Here is a 19,594-nt window from a genome sequence, read left to right on the forward strand (position 1 = left end):
ATGACAAAGGTGCATTAACACATTAAATAAAATGGAATCCAAATAAAGATTATTATTTTTTTATTTCAGAAAACAATCTCTCTCAATATGTCTGTAGTTGGTACTATATGTCAAAATAGTTTTCAATGGAAAATCCCAAACTTCTTTGATTTGAATGTAAATCGTGGAGATTGTATCAAATCCCCTCAATTCACTCTGATTGGAAAAGAGGGAATACAGAAAATGTTTCATTTGGACCTGTATCCAAAGGGAGATGAAGATGCAGATTGGGTTGAAATATACCTTATCCCTGATGATAGCCTAAACTCATGTACAGTTTCATACAAGATGGGTATTCTAGGTAAAGAAGAAAATCTTATTATTCAAATTATTCAATTAAAAGATTATACTTTCTTAGAGCAAAATGACGGTTGGGGCTCTAGAAAGTTTGTTAAAATCCAGAAGTTAAAATCACAACATGATATTGTTTTACCAAATGGAACTCTGACAGTTTTGTTTGAGTCCGAAGGTGTTCAAGATAAACCGAAAGATCCAACCATGAGCCTAGTCGATGACTTAGAAAAATTGTCAACAAATGATGATTTCACTGATATTGAAATACATTGCAAAGATATCAAGATAAAATCCCACAAAGCTATACTAGGATCTAGATCTTCTGTATTCAAAGCTATGTTTACCAATCAATGTAAAGAGAGCCAGACAGGATGTGTCAAAATTGACAACATGGAGCCTAAAGTACTGAAGGATCTTATCTCTTTCATTTACAGTGGCAAAGTGAAGAAACTGGAAGAGAATGTTGCTGATTTGTTTATAGTGGCAGACATGTACATGATAGAAAGTTTAACAGGTTGGATTTATGTCTTTTTTTTTTGGGGGGGGGGGGGGGTCGACAGTATTTCAAAAAAGCAACCATAGACCTATAAAAGTCTTAGCATAAGGTTTGCTCTATTTATCTCTAGTCATTAGTGGTTTCTCAGAAACACCCAATAGTATTAACCAACCATATTTCCCACTCCCAGAATAGGGTTTTTCTTTTTGGAGAGGTAGGTAGGTCTGTGTCGGCAATATTTTAAAAGTAACTTTGGCCCTATAGAAGTTTAAATCTGAAAATTAGCTTACTCTATCTGGGTTATTGAGTAAACCCCCACCCCCTTACCCAGCTCATTTTTGTGCACATTCTCCTTTTAAGTAGTATGGATTAAATAAGCTTCCAAAACAATTCCTCAAAAAAAGCATCCCGTATAAAGTTTATAAACTAGAGCTTATTGTTGGATTTTTTTTAGATGTGTGCGGTACCTACATGATGAACAATCTTACTAATGAGAATGCTATCTCCTACTTAATTTTGGCTGACAGCCATAACTGCAAGATGTTAAAGGAAGCAGCTATGGACTACATAGTTCAAAATATCGCTGATTTTATGGAAAAACCTGAGATGAAGAAGGTCTCACATGAGCTTGTAATGGATATTATGAAGGGAGTTGTTAAGCAAAATAACAAGTAGTGTTTTTGTTGTGCCTGACAACATTACTTGCCATTGATATTTTGTTTATATGTGTATTTAAATACCAAATAACAGTCATGTTCAATAGCACAAAATTATACCTATTGGATTCACCGTAAAAAAAGAAATGATTTGATTTTACCTAGCAAATAAGTCAAAAAATATTTTATTTTTTATATTACCTAACTAAAATAGAAGGAATTGGAGGAAAAGAGTAAAAGCAATTTTTCAAACTTTAAGGCAAGCATGTTTTTGTTGTGCCTGACAATATTACTTGCCATTGATATTTTTATATGTATTATGTAAATTTAAATATTAAATAGCTTGCATTTAAATAATCATGTTCAATAGTACACAATTATACCTATTGGATTCACCTTAATATAGAAATAATAGAATTATGAGACAAGAAGAATAATGTATAGTAAAACAATTTGTCACAATCATAGAGGAACTTTTACATAGTTTTAAAAAGGATTTATCATCGTTTATTCAGTATTGACTAAAACTATTTTATTAGATTCTTTTAGTAATTAAAATATTTTTTAAACATTACAAAAAAATATTGCACGTTACTTAATTATTATTATTTTTACTTTATATGAGAAAATTAAGACTACAACATTATCTTAAAAAAAGATACCGAATAATTGTTTTTTAAAACTGGTATATCATATGTTAACTTCCTTTAGTTTACATAAGATACTTCTAAAATATAAAATAGATTGTGCATGGTATGTACTTTCAGATCTCGTCAACATTTAGAACAATTAATGCTTAATATTCGGATACAGGGTTTTGATTTTATTAGAGGGTATTATTGCGTCAACACCTTAAAATATATGAACCAACGAAATAAAAAAAATAAAAAAAATGCATCATGACAATTAATTTCAAAATAAAAATGGAAAGGGAATAGACTCGTATTTTATTATCTAAGTTTAATAGTATTTTTCCTATTTTTTAAATGTATAAAAATCTATAAAAAGTTAAGGAGTAGTGTCACTAACACCCGTCCGAACGAAATTTGAAAGCTATGGAAACTAATTGATCTATGGGTTTTAATTAAGAAGTTCGACCGTTTATAGCCGACTTTTTTATTGGGAAGAAATAAAAAAAATAAGGCCTTTCATACCAAAATGTGTACAGTTTCTACCCAATAGCAGGTCTGCCGAGTTCTCCCAGGATATTTTTATTGGTGGAGCCTTATATATTACCCCTCTTTCTTAGTACCTTTATTAAAGAAATGTTTTAATTACACCTAGCAAATAAGTCAAAAACTATTTTATGATTTATATTACCTAACTAAAATAGGAGGCATTGGAGGAAAAGAGTAAAAGCAATTTTTTAAACTTTAGGGCAAGCATGTTTTTGTTGTGCCTGACAACATTACTTGCCATTGATATATTCTATATGTATATTTAAATATCAAATATCTTGCATTTAAATAATTATGTTCAATAGTACAAAATTAAACCTAGTGGATTCACCGTAAAAAAAGAAATTATTTGATTACACCTAGCAATTATAAAACTAAAAACTATTTTATGTTTTATATTACCTAATTAAGATAGAAGGCATTGGAGTAGAGGACATTAAAGTGTAAAAGCAAGCTTTTACACTGTAAGGCAAGCATAGAGACTAAAAGTTGTATTTTCGTTTTCAATGTTCTACTAAAGCATTTCTTGGCAATGTACACTACAGAAGCCCTATTTTAGCAAAAATTGCCAAAAAGAAAATTAAGTTTGTGAAAAATCTTGTGAAAAATGGCATTATCTACCTACCTACCTGTAAATCTTGTATTTTTTTAGAAAATTAAAAATGATGCTAGAAATTACTGCTTGTTACTGAAACAATTTTCCAAAGAAATCAAGTTTAATTCAAATACAAAATTTAGTTATATAATAATAAATTGATATTATAAAAAGAAGAAAAAACATTTTCTAAAGACAATTGAATTACTCTGATAGATTTGTTTAGTTCGGAGGAAAATTGGAAACTGATTGTTTTGGTGGTGGTGAATAACAAAAACTTTTCCAAGGCACATAACACAAATTTAAATGGAAACAAGGATAACAATATCCCTAATTAGCGAAGCTCAAGAAATAATGTATGGAGAAACGGTAAAATGAGTTATTGAGCAGCTGTTCTGTGGTAAAAAAAAAGAGAATATTTGATTATTCAACGTATATTGTATATCTTAATCTTAATAAAATTTTAACATGCTTTGTAGCATGAACTGACAGACAAAATACATTATTTATGGGACGTAGTTTGGGATATTTTCATATAAAACAGCAGTTTATCTTAAATAGAAGTCCAGAAACTCATATTTATCCCTATAAGGTTACTGTTGGACGTATAGACAAATTATAATGTAGCTTTTGAGTGTGAAAAACGAAAATAAAAATCATATACCAGCGGGGCTACCTTTTACAAAATATAACCATAACCTGACACAAAGTACATAATAAAAACACAAAAAACTGAGCCCCTCCCGCCAATTTTAAGGAAACGGCCAAATAAATTGTGATCAAATAAAGTTTTCATTTTTTAAATCTATAGGTAAGAATACTTATCATAAACCTGTTTTAAAAAATGTGTTATGTATTGTAGCATAGACCATCAGGATCCATTCCAAGGCGGATGGATGGAGTACACAGGGTATAGACAATATCTTTCCAGGTAAGGATTTGGTTTTTTGAATACAAAAAGTCATATTTGCCAGGCTGTTTTTCCCCATGTAATATCTTTACCATTGTCTTTTAAAAAATAAATTTCGTAGCATAATTCTGTTTTTCTAAGGATTTTTTTTTACATTTTATTTTATCCTCCTAATGTTACTAATGATGCGCAATTCTCTGATTTTTTTGCGCAATGCCACACTTAATTTTGTATATTTTCAGCGCAAGTGGAGCAATAATGGAGCTTGCGAGCAATGCCGCGTCGTCAGTTCAAAGTGTTGCCAGTAATACCTACCAAAACATGGCGGAATCTCTTCAGGTACGCCAATCCTTATAATAAAGCAACAGGATGTTTGTCTGGTACTAAGTAACTCCCTAACCGCTTAACCGAAATGTTTCTCCTTTACAGGTTAGCTTCCCATAGGTCCTGGGAATGTTTATAAATATATCGTGTGAGGGTATCATTGACCTCCCTAGAGAAATCGCCCCTAGAATTTTTAAATCTAAAATTATAAATGGGTTATCGAATTCCCCCCTCCTCAATTGCCTCAAGAGGCCTCTAGGGGCGTAGAAGTATAATTGATTAATTTAGAAACAAAAAGTAGGCAACATTTTAACTACCCTATTATTTTCTTAGTAACAAAAAAATAAAGGTACATCTGATACAAGATTGAACGTCAGTGCAAATTGCAAAATCGTCCCACTAGCTTTGTACAAGTCCTATGTTCTCTTTTGGTACAATTTAACAGAATATAGGTTGCCGACATAGACTTCACTTATTGGTCAGTTCATTAACCCAAGGGGAGGGGATTGTTAATTTAGCCAGCTAGAAGTTTCACTTTGATTAAAGTACATGATAATCCGGTGTAAGATCCAAGTTCAGTTTAGTGTAAGCTCTCAGAGCATACAGTCGCATGCACAATGTGAAAGCTGCAGTAAACTCACTTGTGACTTAAGTGAGTAACTTCATACAAAAAATGTAACTTATAAATATCAACTTTAGTTATATTAAAATATTTATTCTAAGACATAATTTCTAGAAACTACAAATCAAAATGGATCTAAGTGATAATATCTACAAACCCAATTCAATGTCAACCACATTTCCTAAACAATATCAACACTTCATCTTCAAAATTTCATAATCCTCATAAATTAAAATCGCTACTATGTCATCTCCACCTTCATTTATAAAAATAAAATTCTTCAAATTTAAAATATTTTACCTAAAACGGCCACTTATTTCCAAGAAAATAAGTAATACTTCATAGTCAACTTAGCCTTCAAAAATAATCTTCCATCAAATCTAATATAACTTAATCTGCCAGACATTAGTTGTAAAATTATACTTACATCACTCACTTCTGTAATATTCATAACAAAATTGGCCTAGCATCAGAATTCTGCTAGCTAAGTAGGTGGGTTAGCATTTTTCTAGGTTTTATGTAGGTCTCCAAACAATTAGTCCTTAGATTTATGCTTAATGGGATGGGGCATGAATCTATATTGACTACATATAATAATTTAAATTTGCAGAGGTGTTTTTTATTAAGTAGATTTAACAGCAAATGTCACCAATATCAACTGCAAACCTAAAATAATGTATCCTAATCGGCCACCACATTCAATTCTTAATCTGCTAGACATTAGTTATAAAATTTTACTTACATTATTCATTTCTGTAACAAAAGTGACAACAATGGCCTAGTATCAGAATTTTCCTAGCTAAGAGTAGGGGTTAGCATTTTCTATTATAAAGGTCTCCCAAAAAAAGTCTTTAGATTATGCTTATTGAATGATGGGCAAGGGCATTTATCTATTTATGACTACATATATTAACCTAAACTTTCAGGAATATCAATATTGTATAGATAATTTAACAAAAATGTCAGCAATGTAAACTTCTCCAAACCAAATTTCCATATCCTAAACGGCCACCACATTCCATTCTAATAAATCACAGCTTCAAACAATTTAGACATCTAAATATAGAGTAGCTTCCTTCTAAATATCACAATAAAAAATTTCTATTTATGATACAATCAGCATAGGTAATTTTCTTCTAAACACACAAATCAGCATATTTTTTACATTTTAGACATTCATTATTTCTACAATTGTTTTACTTACAAAATTTCATTATAACTACAATAATAACTACATATATAACTACAAGGTAACTACATTTATAACTACAAGATAACTACATTTATAACTACAATATAACTACATAATAACCACCAGTTAAGTCACATTTAATTTTGCAATCATATCTCCGAGGGGTTTCACCCCTAATTTCAGATCATAATCGAGTTAGTAGTAAAACCTCTACCAGTATTGCCATGTACTAAAAGAGGTGTACTAAGCTCTACTATCCTTGTACCATAAACTATTCATACCTTATCCTATATTATTATCATAAATTGTATATCGATAGTTAAATTGATGAAATACATACATACAAGTAACAATGTATCCATTCTTAATCTATTAAAATTATTTATTATTATTTCAGAGTCATTGTGCAAGTGTAGCAGAACGACTTATGAATTATAAATATCAGGTTAATAATTTTTTTGATATGTAAAAATTTAAAATAAGATTTTTTTTGAAGAGTTAGAGGTTAACTTATAAAACAAAATATGCTTCTTTTTGATTGTTATTCACATATTTGAAGAAAAAACATACATATTTTGTCTCATAAGCTGACATCTAACTTAAAAAAAAAATTATTTTTACCTGTACATAGACCACCTAGAAACCTGGAGCTCCGGAACCTGGAGGCCTATCCAAAAAATCTTAAATCTGGGGGAAATTCATCATATAAGAATGATTTTATCCCTAATAACCTATCTTCCCAGTCCAAAGATAAAGCCTATACACCAGGTTTACGCAAATGTGTCAGAACTTCCCCTCCCCTTGGTTCTTTTGAGTGTTCAAACGTTTTAACCACCAATTGTAATTTTTAGAAGATTTTAACTATCGGCCATTGTTTTATCCCTTTAGTAATCGATGAGTAATTTACTTTACGTAATGTTTAGTTACATAAATTATATCAGAACTTTCAAAAAACCTTTACTTTATACTAGACAATTTGACCATAGAGGGAGACAATAGACTAACCTTCCTATTTTTTTCAGGATCGTTCCCTTCTTGACACTTCACCTTTATTTCCAGATACAAATCAGGTATAACTATCCTTAGGCGTTGAAATGAAACCTACAACTTTAATAGTTAGAACTGAAAGCTTTCCGCACTTTAAAACCAGTTTTGTTAGCCACGAGTGGCCGAAGGTTCGGGCTGTCCAAATTTAAATTAATTTTATGATTTTTTTAATATTCTTGTAAAATTGTCTGTAATAGGAGGATATACATGCTTTTTCTGTATGACTGAGAACCGGTTATTAGCTGGTATTAAAGCCGTACTGGAAATTCTGTTCTAATTTTAATCCGTCCGATATGATTAACGCAGTTAGACTATGTCATAACATTTGATAATTTGATTATATATGATATTAGTTATCTGTACCTGGGTTGGTTACAGAATCCCGCCCCCCTGCCCATTTATTTTGAGGTAAATTGTAAATCTGTGGGGGGAGGGGGGGGGGGGATAGTTTTTTGTATGCTTGTTTATATTTCAGTCAGACTCAGGTTAGGTTAAATTCGGTACAGGTTAGCCTCGCAGTGTGGTTAGTCATAGAAGAAACAAAAAACTACCTATAATACTTTGTTTTCAATTGATTTCAAAAATAGAAGGGGGGACGGAGGGGTTCTTTGCTCGCTAGACAATTTAAGGGATAGTATTTTTGATAAAAGACCACTGGGATCAAGGGGAAGAAAACGAAGTAGCGGGTTTAGTCGTATTTTTACGGTATCTTTTCCTCTATCTCGCGCCCCTGTGGGGTGATCATTAACATTTTAATTACTTAACCTAATCTAAAATAACCTATCACACCCACTACTTCGTTTCTTTCCATGTTCCGACCACTGTAAATGTAAAAAGTAAAAGTGACGTAAGTACAATATATCCTTATCTTGGACCAATTCTCAGTGAACAGAACATACATTCATGTCTACAAAAAGCAAAAAAAAAATTAAACAGGTGGTTTGCATAAGTTAAAGATGGTGGACATACAGACAGACGAACATATATAATATATGGTAGGGCCCTATTGTGCTTTGCTGCTTTAAATGAATCCTTATTATATATGAAAGTAACAGGTTGTCTGTCTATTTTTAAGTCTAAGCATAGTTTTTTTCAAGTGGTCTAAAATGTTGATGTTTTGAATATCTGTACCTATTCCATTTATCTTCAATAATAGATAAGAGGAATTGTTTAAATAAAAATTGATTGAATTTTTTTTTCTATTTGTCTTTGGTTTTGGGTTGATACACCAGGGGTACAGGGATAGTATAATCAACTACAATTACCCCCCCCCCCCTAGTTATAAGTTAAATTCCTCCTTTGATATTTGGTCATCTTTCAATCGGGATTAGTGTCATTTTTTAAAGGTTTTATAGTGTTACTTGGCATGGTTAGAAAAAAACTCGGGTTTTTTATAACTTTTTTTGAAAAAAAAGTTTTTTTTAACCATTGACGTGTTATATTCATCTCAAAGGCATCAAAACAAATCACTATGTCTATCAGTTAGGTATTTCATATAATACTCTAACAAATTTGCTTCTAATGAGTTAATAAAGAGTGAAAATTCATGAAAAAAGTACATTTAAAAAAACAGTTGGGTTTTTCACACCAACCCTGTTACTCGCGTGTGCAGACTTTTTGACTTACTGACGACCGACAGATTCTTGAAGAAAAAATACGGATAATGAGTCCTACTTTTTATGTTTCTATTTTTCCATGGTTAGTTCATAGAAATCTTTATTTTATCTTCAAGTGAATCGTACTTAGTTTACTATAAAAGAACCATATATTTTTATGATTTAAAAGATTTTTTTGTCTAGAAATGCTAACATTATACATTTTATAAATCAAAAAAATTGTCCAGATTTTAAAAAAAGCTACCATGAAAGCTTTATCCTACCACGTAAAATATAAATTATCAAAAAAAATTAACAGACAGAAAGGCAGAATGCTACTTGACATTTATCCAACTTTTAACACTTCATTAGCTTTTCCTGAAGTGAAAATCAATAGATGCCCTTTCTGAGGTCTTTAGTAACAAAGATAGAAATAATACTTTTCTTTGTATTTTTAGCCTGTTTATATATTGGGTGAGAAATGGTCAGCGCAAAGTCAACTTGAAGAATTACGACACTTAGTACAAAGTAGAATCTGGTTTACTTACAGGTAATTTATTTTTGAAGGGGGGTCGAACACCCCTCCCTTATTTTTAATTTAAGTTTATAATAAATATAAAAAAGAATTGGGGGCGGGGGAATTTTTTTCTAGGGGCGAATTCATTTTGGATGGTGGTGGTACCCTTCTCCAAAACCTTTCCAGAAAGCTACTCTGTAAAGGAGAACCTGATCGTTTCAGCGGTTAGCGAGATCCTTCGGTACAGACAGGCTGACAAACAGATAGACATCCTGTTACTTTATTATAAGGATTGCTTTTAACGTTTGGATCACAAGCGATAATTTTGTTACTTTTTATTTTAAATTAGAACACTTGAGTAAAGAAAATTATATGAGAAAATTTCTATTAAACTTACTTTATCTGTCGGTATGTCAGTCTCCCTGTTGTAACAAAGGGAATGAGATTTACTCGATTGATATCTGAGAAATGCTCCCGCTTATTTAAGAAGCATCTACTCTATAACTTAGTTGGTTCGGCGAAACGTCTCTATTCTCCACGTCGGCTCAGGTCAAAACACTAAGAAACTTTGGTTAATCAATATTCTACAGTGGTCTATTATAATGCTGTAAGGTTTATAGGGGAAATTTGATAAACATCAGCTGCAATATCTCTTTGACATTTCCGGATCACAAATACGTATGGTATCATCCTTTGTTTGAAATAATAATGCAATAATTCAATTGTGTTTTTCATGCTTGATTGATTAAAGATAATGATTATTTTTATTTTCAGAAAAGATTTTCCTCCTATTGGCTCATCAGAATGCAAGAGTGATCAGGAAAACAAACATTTAAAACTCAAAATTATCTTAGATTTTGAAAGTTGTCTTGTGTAGGAATGAGTTACAACTTTTGGACGACAAGAAACTATTTTTTTCCCAGGGGAATAAAGTAGCGGTATTCCTTACAGCGTAAGATAGAGTTGAAAGATATGGATGATAGACAAATAAAGGTTTTCCAAATTGAAATAATACACTGTTAATTGTGTAGGTTAAACTTGAAGTTTATGATTATATTTCATTTTCCTTTCCCTGTATCTTTGGGGTTTAATAAAATTACTATTCTTCTCTTGTTTTAGATTTTTCATTCATATTCACAGTAGTGATGGCAATCCGTCGAATTTTTGGGCCGGATTCGGATTCCGGATTTTTAAAAGAATCCGTCAAAAAAAGTGGCGGATTCCGGATTCTTATTTTTGGCGGATTCGGATTCCGGATTCTATCAGTATTTTTAAAGGCTTTTTAAAAAAAGTAGGTGCTACATATGTCCTAAAAATTAATGTCCTTGGTGTTCTCTATAATTCACTTCCGAGAATCGAACCAGATTTTTAAAAAATTTATATGTAATGATGATAATCTTTGACTTCAAAAAGCGAGAGTTGAAAGAAAAAACTCAAGACGCTAATTTTAGCATACCAATTATAAATCCGGAATCCGGTATTAAAAAAACGGATTCCGGATTCGGATTCCAAAATTTGCCCAAAAATTGGGCGGATTCCGGATTGCCAACCCTAATTCACAGCAATTTTTACATTACACTAAGGCTTTATTTTGCTTTAAAAATTAAAAAAAAAATTGTGTTTATTTCTTATTTAAAACTTTAAAATATGATAATCTTAAGCTAAGATAAAACTTTTCGTAATAGAAAAACCTGTGTTCGAAAGTCATTCCAGCAATACTATATTTCTATTATCTATTTGTTTAATATGACTAGCGGCTGTGCCCCCAGAGGCCATTAGACATAGACTATAGACACACTGGGGTAATCGGGGGTGGGGGGAAGTCGACCCTCCACATTAATTTCGGTTTTAAAAAGTAATGTTTTTTTCTTTAAGGGGGGGGGGGGTTCCTAGGAGATTTCTCTGGGTTGGGTGTCTGTAACCTCACCCCCCCGCCCCCCCCCCCCAAATATTTATAAACCTTCCTTGGGAGTTGTTTCGAGATTTGAACTCATGCCCGCCCACAACTTGGATTAAGTGTTTGTATGTTGATTACAGGGTTGGGGGTGTATGCTCAGATGTGGTCAAATGCTCCTGGCCTCCTGTCTTATGGATATTCACCTCTCAAGGAATCTATCACATAATAAAGGGAGTGGTAGGTTTCGGGTAAAATCCGTAAAGGTGTGTGTTTTAGAGCTTAAAATTAGTAGTATAACGATAATATTCTCTAAATATGTGTATTTCTTATTGAAAAGAACTATAGACAAAATTTTTTTTTTATAAGTTAACATACATTATTATTGTTCTACTACTGTTTTAACTTATAACACATAACCTTTACGGATTTTACCAGAAACTTACCTCTCCTTTAGTTAACAACGATAAATATGAGTATATTTGTCATATTTGAGAATATTTGTCATTGTCCCTTTCGGTGCAGGTAATATGTATTATGATACAAAAAAAAAAGTAGGATTCAACTTTTTATAGTTCAAAGTTTTTAAAAGTAAAGATAGCTCGAACATTTGTTTTACAACTTATATTACACAATAAATTGGTATGCAGCTTTACAAACCTAATAGATATTTTAAATTTTTGAATTTTATTGTCTGATCCAAGATAGTCGGGTGTGTGTTTCTCTTGAATCTTTCCCTACCAATGAGCGTGTTGGATTATTATTTTACTAATGATGTGGCTAACATTGTCGTTCTTTTTATGTGTTACCTATTACGTTCAGAAACTGGAGATGGGAATCTAATTCTTGGGACCAACAAACTTACACAAATATTCTCAAAAAATTTCAGGAAAATGCACAAATATACAACTTTTTATATTATTTTATTAGTACAGCTACTTCTATTTACTAGGGTATGTCCGGCAGCTTAGATAGAGAATTTTCTTAGTGTCAGTCATTGAAATATGTAAAAACAGAGGTGTTCACCCTCCATAAAACATCCAAGAGGGTGTCAGATTAAAATTTTTACACCTCTCTTAAATTTAAGGGGAATGAAATTTTTTTAGTATGTTAATTATTTAGGTTGGTTTATCAAAATTTTGTCATTCTATCAAATGTGTTAGAAAAGTCAAGTTGTCATAAATTATTACTAAATCTGTGCATTATTAATAACAGGATAAGAAATCTGCCCCTTACAGTATACATCAGGTAATACATTATTTATCAGTATTGTTAACCCATAATCAACCCAAACCCGGTTTTTGTTGTGGGTTTTGGGTAGGGTAGTGCGGGGCTATTCCGGTCAATTAAAACAAAAAAAACATACTTCCCAAAATTTTTTTCCGGTTTTTAAGAGTGCAAATGAAAGATACGGCAATAACGAAGAAGCCTGTCTTGGTCCCGTTAAGATCTCGCAACTAGAAGTCGGTCAAAAATCGGTTTAAAGGGCGGCGGTTGGCCTATACCGGAATAACCCCACCGGTGGGGCTATTTCAGTCAGTTGACTTTGGAGGGTGGAACACCCCCTTAAAATTTTTTTTTTTAACATTTTAAACTATGAGTAGAAAGCTGAGGTCATTAGCTTTCTAACGGTACTAGTCGCATGCAGATCAGACAATTTTTTGACCACATTTTCCCAATTTGAAAAAAGTCGGTAAAATCGCAAAAAAAACATCAATTTTTTTCATGCAAACTTTTTTTTTAAAAAATCATACTTTTTATTATATGATTAGGATTTTTTAAGCTTTATACATAAATTAGAGTCAATTTCTGATTCGCAGGTCTTGGAATTTCTTGAAAAAAGTGATTTTTCCCAAAAAAATTTTAATTTTAAAAATCCTGCCAGTTTTGACAGCAGTTTTTGATACATTTTTTCTTGTCTCAAATTGGCTAGGATTGACCTACAAGGGTGGTTAAGGTGTCTAAAGATGTAAAATTACATGCCTGACAATTAACTCGAAATGATATGGGGTCTAACTCTAATATTTCAACACATTTTATGCAACAAGAATTTTGAAAATACAAAATCTTGAATATGTACTCTTAATCTTGGAGATAGAATCCATATCCTGGGGAGTTTTGGTTAGGACATGCAAAGAGCTTTCTATAGACACCTTAAACACCTTTCTAGCTTAATCCTAGCCGATTTGACATAAAAAATCCAAACCGCGCAAAAATCGCGTACACCCTCTTATACGAAAAAGATGCAAGGGTTTCATATGGAATTTTAAATCTTCTAGCGGTCTTTCTAATAGACATACCGCTTCTTACATGAGCCAATGCAGCTGTTAGATCTTCAGGCAAATATTTAAGGCGTTCCTTTGGGTGATATACTCTTCCCATTACTAGGGTAAGGGGGGGGGGGAAATTTCGGTTTTTTTTCCGGTTTTTTTGAAAAAAAATGGGGTAAATATTAATATTTTCAAATGAAACCAAGACCGGTAGAAAGCTTATGGAAAGGACTATCAGGTCCTAAAAGGACGTTATCCTAGGACTTTTAGAAGTTTGCCGAAAATGACCGCAAAAAAGTTACCGAAAATTCCCCACCACCGGGGGAAATATCTGTAATTTTTTTCAACCTAAAAAAAATCGATGAAAAACGGCCAAACGGCCAGTCGAACATAAATAATCATAATTAGTATAGGTTATAGGGATTGTCCACAAAAAGTTTCATAATGATCGGACTATTCCTTCTATGTTAAAAATGAATTTTTTTGAAAGACGCGAATTTTCGATTTTTTTCCGAAAATTTTTTTAAAAAAAACTTAAAATTAATATAAGAAAAAAAACGTATTTTATTACTTTTTAGGCCTGATCCTAAAAAAGCTCACATTGAACTATAGATTTAGCCCAAAAAACATGAAAATTGATTAAAAATTGACCTCAAAAATTGAATTTGAAGCAAAAGTGTCATCTTTGACAAAAATTCACCATTTTCACCCTGCATACATTTTCATTTCAAATATTTCGGTACTTGCTTACATGTAGTAGACTGGAGCACCGAAACCCCCCCCCCCCCCCCGCTTAGTTTTGACAAAAATCAAAAATAAGGGGGGGGTAGTTTTTTAATGTCTGGAAAACGGCAAGGAGGAAAAAAGCTCAGCAAGGCAAAGACTTAACCCCCCCCCTTAATTTTGAAGAAAATCAAAAATAAGGGGGGGGGGGGGGTAGTTTTTTCACTGTACAACACGCCAGAAAGTTGAGTGAGGTAAATCAAGAAAATCCAGTATACCAGAGGGGAAACCTTATTACAGGGACATTAATGTTTTGGGGCATAATTTCCTTATTTATTGATTGATTTTAGTAATTGATGTATCCCTGAACAGAAAATGAAAATAAGGAGGAGGGGGGCCAGTAAAAGGTTTTAATTTTGCGCAATTTAGGGTTAGGGGTTAGCGGCAGTGGGGTGACTTCTAAACTAGAAGTTAGTTTATAAGCATGAAAGCTTAAGTATAAGAAATCATCTCTCTTGGTCAAATAGTTCCTGAGAAAATTAAGGTTAGGTTCAATTTTAAATTTTATTTGAGCCCTTGAGGGCCAGGGGTTGGCGGGGGGGGGGGGTGACTTCTAAACTAGAAGGTAGCTTAAAAGCATAAAAGTTTAGTAAAAGTTTAAGAAATCATATCTATTGGTCAAATGGTTCCTGAGAAAATTAAAGTTAGGTTCATTTTTAGGGTTTTTTGAGCCCCGGAGGGCTAGGGGTTGGTGGCAAGGGGGTGACTTCTAATCTAGAAGTTAATTTATAAGCATAAAAGCTAAAGTTTAAGAAATCATCTCTACTGTTTAAATAGTTTCTGAAAAAATTAAGGTTAGGTTCATTTTAAGGGTTTTTTGAGCCCCGGGGGGCTAGGGGTTGGCAGCAGGGGACAACTTCTAAACTTAAACTTAGTTTATAAGTATAAAAGCTTAAGTTTAAGAAATCATCTCAATTGGTCAAATGGTTCCTGAGAAAATTAAGGTTAGGTTCATTTTTAGGTTTTTTTTGAGCCCCAGAGGGCTAGGGGTTGGTGGCAGGGGGGTGATTTCTAAACTAGAAAGTAGTTTATAAGCATAAAAGCTTAAGTTTAGGAAATTTTCTCTATTGGTCAAATGGTTCCTGAGAAAATTTAGGTTAGGTTAATTTTTAGGTTTTTTTGAGCCCCGGAGAGCTAGGGGTTGGCAGCAAGGGGGTGACTTCTAAACTAGAAGGTAGTTTATAAGCATAAAAGCTTAAGTTTAAGAAATCATCTCTATTGGTCAAATGGTTCCTGAGAAAATTAAGGTTAGGTTAGTGAAATACATATAGTAAATTATTTTTGGAAATTACCGATTTTTCCCCCGTCGCCAACTTTGGTCATTTTTGAAAAAAATATTATCCCGATTTTAAAGCTCTCAACGGATTTGGAAAAAGCGGGCAATTCTTAGTTCAAAAAGTTTTTCGGATCAGCTCTAGGTCTTACCAATTTTTGTGTACGTCGATCTTTACACACCTACTAAAAAATTTTTTTTCGTCCGACTTTGAGACCCAATAAGTACCCTTAATATTCATCTCACAAAAAATTCATTTTATACTTTTTTGTAGGCAATTTAATAAGGAACAAATTTGCTTTCATGTTTTTTTGAAAGGAACATGGACAAAAAGGTCATTTAATGAAGGTAGGTCGAAATTACCGAAAATAGCCCCTTACCGAAACTTCCCCCCCCTTACCCTATAAAAATGTGTCTGAAAAATTTTAAATGTCTTTACAAATTGAAAAGCTTAGGCAACAAAACATGACATAATACAAGTAGTAAAATGACTAGTAATGTACATCACACAACAGGCAAGGTAATGATTAAAGCTTAGGTCATGCATTTGGGTTGTTCATGCTTCCAGATCACCTGAAAAAAACATTAGGGTATTATACATTTATAAAGACAAAAAAAAATTATGAAAAAATCAAGTTAGAACAACGCCTCCAATTGCAAACGATAAATGAATGCCATATCTTTCATTTACAAAAACCCTGAGGACGCTAGGACTTACCATTTTTTCACAATTTTAGGTTGAACATGGCCTATTTTGAAATTTTTTTTTTGCAAATTTTTTGCAACTTTTTGAGGGCAAAAAAATCATAGAAGGAGTTATCTGACAAAAATTTGCTGAAGTAAGAAATGAAAGTATAGGCAATAACTACAACTTTGCTTTTCTGAAGATCTCTCGTTTAGAACACCGTTAAAAAACGGTTTTAAAAAAGTTGGTCGTTTGACCGGAATTGTACCCCCCGACCGCATTAGCCCCGCACTACCCTAGGTTTTTTGGGGGGTTTTATTCTATATTAAGTTAGTAGTAAATTTAGTAAATTATAACAGATTAATTTAGCATTTTGTTGATTATTTTCTATATAATATAACTAGAAATTGAAACTTGGAAGTTTTAAAGTTAAGAAACATTTAAAAATAGATAAATAGATTCATTCTCGTCTGTATTGATCATAATTGTATGTCTAAAACAATCAGTTTTCATCATTATATAGTTTATTTAAAGCCCTTTATTTGACATTTTAATAAAAACACAAAGCCTGGGTTTTATGAAAATTTTTAAAAATAATTGGAGGGGGCTAGTTTTTCGTGTTTTTTTTTCTTTGGTTCAGGTTAGGTTATATTTTACTGGTTACAGTTTAGCACTGCAAGGTTAGATCATCTTGTGTATATTAATGGTGAGGTGTTGGTTATCTTAAATGGTTCATAAAAATCCCGGAATCGTATACCTATGATATGGCAACGGAGAAGAAAATAACTTTTCTAAAAATATTTCTGTTGGATAGACAGGAGGTCATTCAGTTGGCATTATAAAGTAGGTTTGCTACTAAAAAGAAAAAGTTTCTATTCAACGCTGTGTATTAAATGACTTGTTGTTATGAAAACAAATAACTTTGCGAAAATAATCCATTATAAAAGTTGCTAAGAACACATATTTGCTTTGTAACTAAGTTTTTCAAGGATTGTGTCCGTTATAGGGTTTTAACCAGTGGCGTGAACATGGGTTCAATAATAGGGTGTAACATTTTGTGTAGGTGAAAAGAGGGGAAGTCAGCCTTTCCTAATTTCTTATATAGGGCTTTTTACCCCTCTATCGCACTCCTAGTGCTACAACATGTCACCAGATCCAAGATAGCATGATGTATAATAAATTATTGTATCCCAATTTTGATAAACAAAAATACTTTATAATGATACTTGACTATTATTATTTTTTTGTTGGGATTCGGAATCTTTGTTTGGTTCTTATCAAACATAAATCAACTTAGACATCTAAGGATTATTTTCAACGAATATCAGAACGTGTTTATAAACTTTTAGAATTCAGTGTCCTCTTCTTCCTTTCGTTGGTCCATTTTTTTCTACCCTTATTTCATGCTCGTTACTTTGATTAAGATTAGGAAGAATATCTTGTTCATTAAACAGGCGCAGATAGTTATGTAATCTGTGGCGTGTTACTTATCAGGGGCGAAGAAAGATTAGCTGGTTAGTTTGACTGCTATGGGTAATAAAATAATTTTCTTTTCATCTCAGGTAATGAGGGACATTTAACTGTAAATAAAACTGGCGCCCGAGATCTCATTCGTTGTCACAAAAAATTTGTGAATTTTTTAAAAATAAATCTTGATTGGGAAGTAAAAACTAGAAGTGTCAAAACGTTTCAATCAACAATTTTAATCTACAGAATTTTGTTTCTCATTATTTTGGATGAATAAAATATTTTCTATAATCCTGTCCCTTTAGATCCCTCGGTTTTCAGAACGAATTTGATCCTACGTTTCTCGTATGTGTCTACATAAAGTTTTGGGGGTATTACAAATTCGAGCTTGGATTATGGGGCTTGGCTGCTGCAAGCAAGCCGCTAATAAGCCATTAACTTACTGCTGCCAGCTGCTGTAAAAAATCTATTGGGTGGATTGCTAAATTAAGAATTTTTGGATATAAGGTATACTTTGATATGTTGACAGGGGAAAATTTAGCTTGCTTTGTATGAACCTCATTTATTGGTCAGTTCGTTAATCCTGTAGGAGGGGATTGAGTGGGTCATTATTTAGCCAACTGTGAGCATCGCTTTATCAGAGTACAGAAAGATGTGGTGAAACATCCAAGTAATAATATTTCATATTTAGAATGACACTAAATTTTTTTTATTTTGTCTCAACTTCTTTGCTTTTGCCAAGCCCCTTAGGATTATGTTATATACAAAAATACAAATTCATACCTTACTACCATAAACAATTATAACTTGCCTAACAATTAAGAATCCGAATCCGCTAATAAAAAACGGATTCCGGATTCGGATTTAGATTCCAAAATTGGCCAAAAATTGGGCGGATTCCGGATTCGGATTGCCAACCCTAGAAAATAGTATTAATTTTTTCTTGTTTTAGATATCTTTGATGGGTGAAAGTGTAGAAAATAAGCCAGTGGGTACTTGGTTCGGACCTAACACTGTTTTACAAGTAAGTTTTTTATGCCTATTCGAAAAATTGGCATATAGTTTTAACTTCTTCCACCAATTTAAAAAAATTGTACTGCTTTCTCGTCATAAGTAAAAATATTGATCTTATTATAAAGTTGTCATACTTGTTGGAAAATTAAAAGTTTTTTTTTGTGTTTGTAACGTAAGACCTCCATCGAAAAAATACAACATTAAACCAATATCTTTTTAGGTGATGCGCAAATTAACGAGAATGGACCCCTGCAATGATTTAGTTATTCATGTTGCCATGGATAACACGCTTATTGTTAGGTTAGTACATGTTTAAATTATCTTTTCAGCTATACTGGCTGTCTCTCCATTTAGTTGCACTCCTAGTCCTGTTATATAAAGTTTTTTTTTGTTTGTAGCTTATTATTTGTATAACTACCGATCTGATTGAGTTCTCCATTTTAAGTAACATGCTTATTGTTTGGTTAGTAGATGTTTAAACCTGTATATCATAACTTGCTATATATTAGATGTCTTATTATCTACTAGCGGCTACGCCCCCAGAAGCCTCTAGGGTCATTTAAGTTAGGATTGGGAAAATCGACCTCATCCTATTTGAAATTTGAGTTTAAAAAGAGTAAAAAAATATTTATTTTTTTGGGGGGGGGGGAAGGGGACTGAAGACACCCTCCCCAAAAATAGTTAAAAACCTTCCCAGGACCTATAAGTAGCTTTACTGTAAAGGAGAACAATATCGGTTCAGC

General features: G+C 32.4%; 3 protein-coding genes across 6 annotated transcripts in view; all 3 read left to right on the forward strand.

The window, feature by feature from the left end:
* The first annotated feature begins 73 nt into the window (after positions 1–73).
* On the forward strand, positions 74–3,326 carry LOC145332350 (speckle-type POZ protein-like). The gene is made up of 2 exons (XM_080177349.1): positions 74–847; positions 1,284–3,326. The coding sequence occupies exons 1-2, from the start codon at positions 88–90 to the stop codon at positions 1,502–1,504; spliced, it is 981 nt and encodes a 326-aa protein (XP_080033475.1). The 5' UTR covers positions 74–87; the 3' UTR covers positions 1,505–3,326.
* Positions 3,327–3,399: 73 nt separating this feature from the next.
* Positions 3,400–12,202, forward strand: LOC145332385 (cysteine protease ATG4B-like). The gene is made up of 9 exons (XM_080177385.1): positions 3,400–3,545; positions 4,121–4,189; positions 4,411–4,507; positions 6,704–6,751; positions 7,329–7,376; positions 9,407–9,498; positions 10,240–10,282; positions 11,500–11,610; positions 12,182–12,202. Exons 2-9 carry the CDS (start codon positions 4,155–4,157, stop codon positions 12,200–12,202), a joined length of 495 nt encoding a protein of 164 aa, XP_080033511.1. The 5' UTR covers positions 3,400–3,545; positions 4,121–4,154.
* Positions 12,203–12,496: 294 nt separating this feature from the next.
* Positions 12,497–19,594, forward strand: part of LOC145332511 (cysteine protease ATG4A-like) — a 56,561-nt gene continuing 49,463 nt past the window's right edge. For all 4 annotated transcript variants that reach the window (XR_013884190.1, XR_013884191.1, XR_013884192.1 and 1 more), the window contains exons 1-3: positions 12,497–12,607; positions 18,790–18,861; positions 19,072–19,151. Coding sequence is in view for 1 of the 4 variants with exons in the window: in XM_080177514.1 (XP_080033640.1) it covers positions 18,799–18,861; positions 19,072–19,151 (143 nt within the window). In the remaining 3 variants the exon portion in view is untranslated. The remainder of the gene's footprint in view (positions 12,608–18,789; positions 18,862–19,071; positions 19,152–19,594) is intronic.

Source organism: Acartia tonsa, chromosome 11, assembly GCF_053477335.1.
Source record: "Acartia tonsa isolate MP-2025a chromosome 11, ASM5347733v1, whole genome shotgun sequence".
NCBI classification, from domain to species: domain Eukaryota; kingdom Metazoa; phylum Arthropoda; class Copepoda; order Calanoida; family Acartiidae; genus Acartia; species Acartia tonsa.

Bases quoted from the DNA above. Each gene is read 5' to 3' on its own strand.
- LOC145332385 (XM_080177385.1), top strand. From the start codon at position 4,155: ATGGAGTACACAGGGTATAGACAATATCTTTCCAG. The intron at 4,190-4,410 runs GTAAGGATTTGG...GTATATTTTCAG, and splicing joins TATAGACAATATCTTTCCAG to CGCAAGTGGAGCAATAATGG. The intron at 9,499-10,239 runs GTAATTTATTTT...TTTTATTTTCAG, and splicing joins AGAATCTGGTTTACTTACAG to AAAAGATTTTCCTCCTATTG.
- LOC145332350 (XM_080177349.1), top strand. From the start codon at position 88: ATGTCTGTAGTTGGTACTATATGTCAAAATAGTTTTCAATGGAAAATC. The intron at 848-1,283 runs GTTGGATTTATG...GATTTTTTTTAG, and splicing joins CATGATAGAAAGTTTAACAG to ATGTGTGCGGTACCTACATG.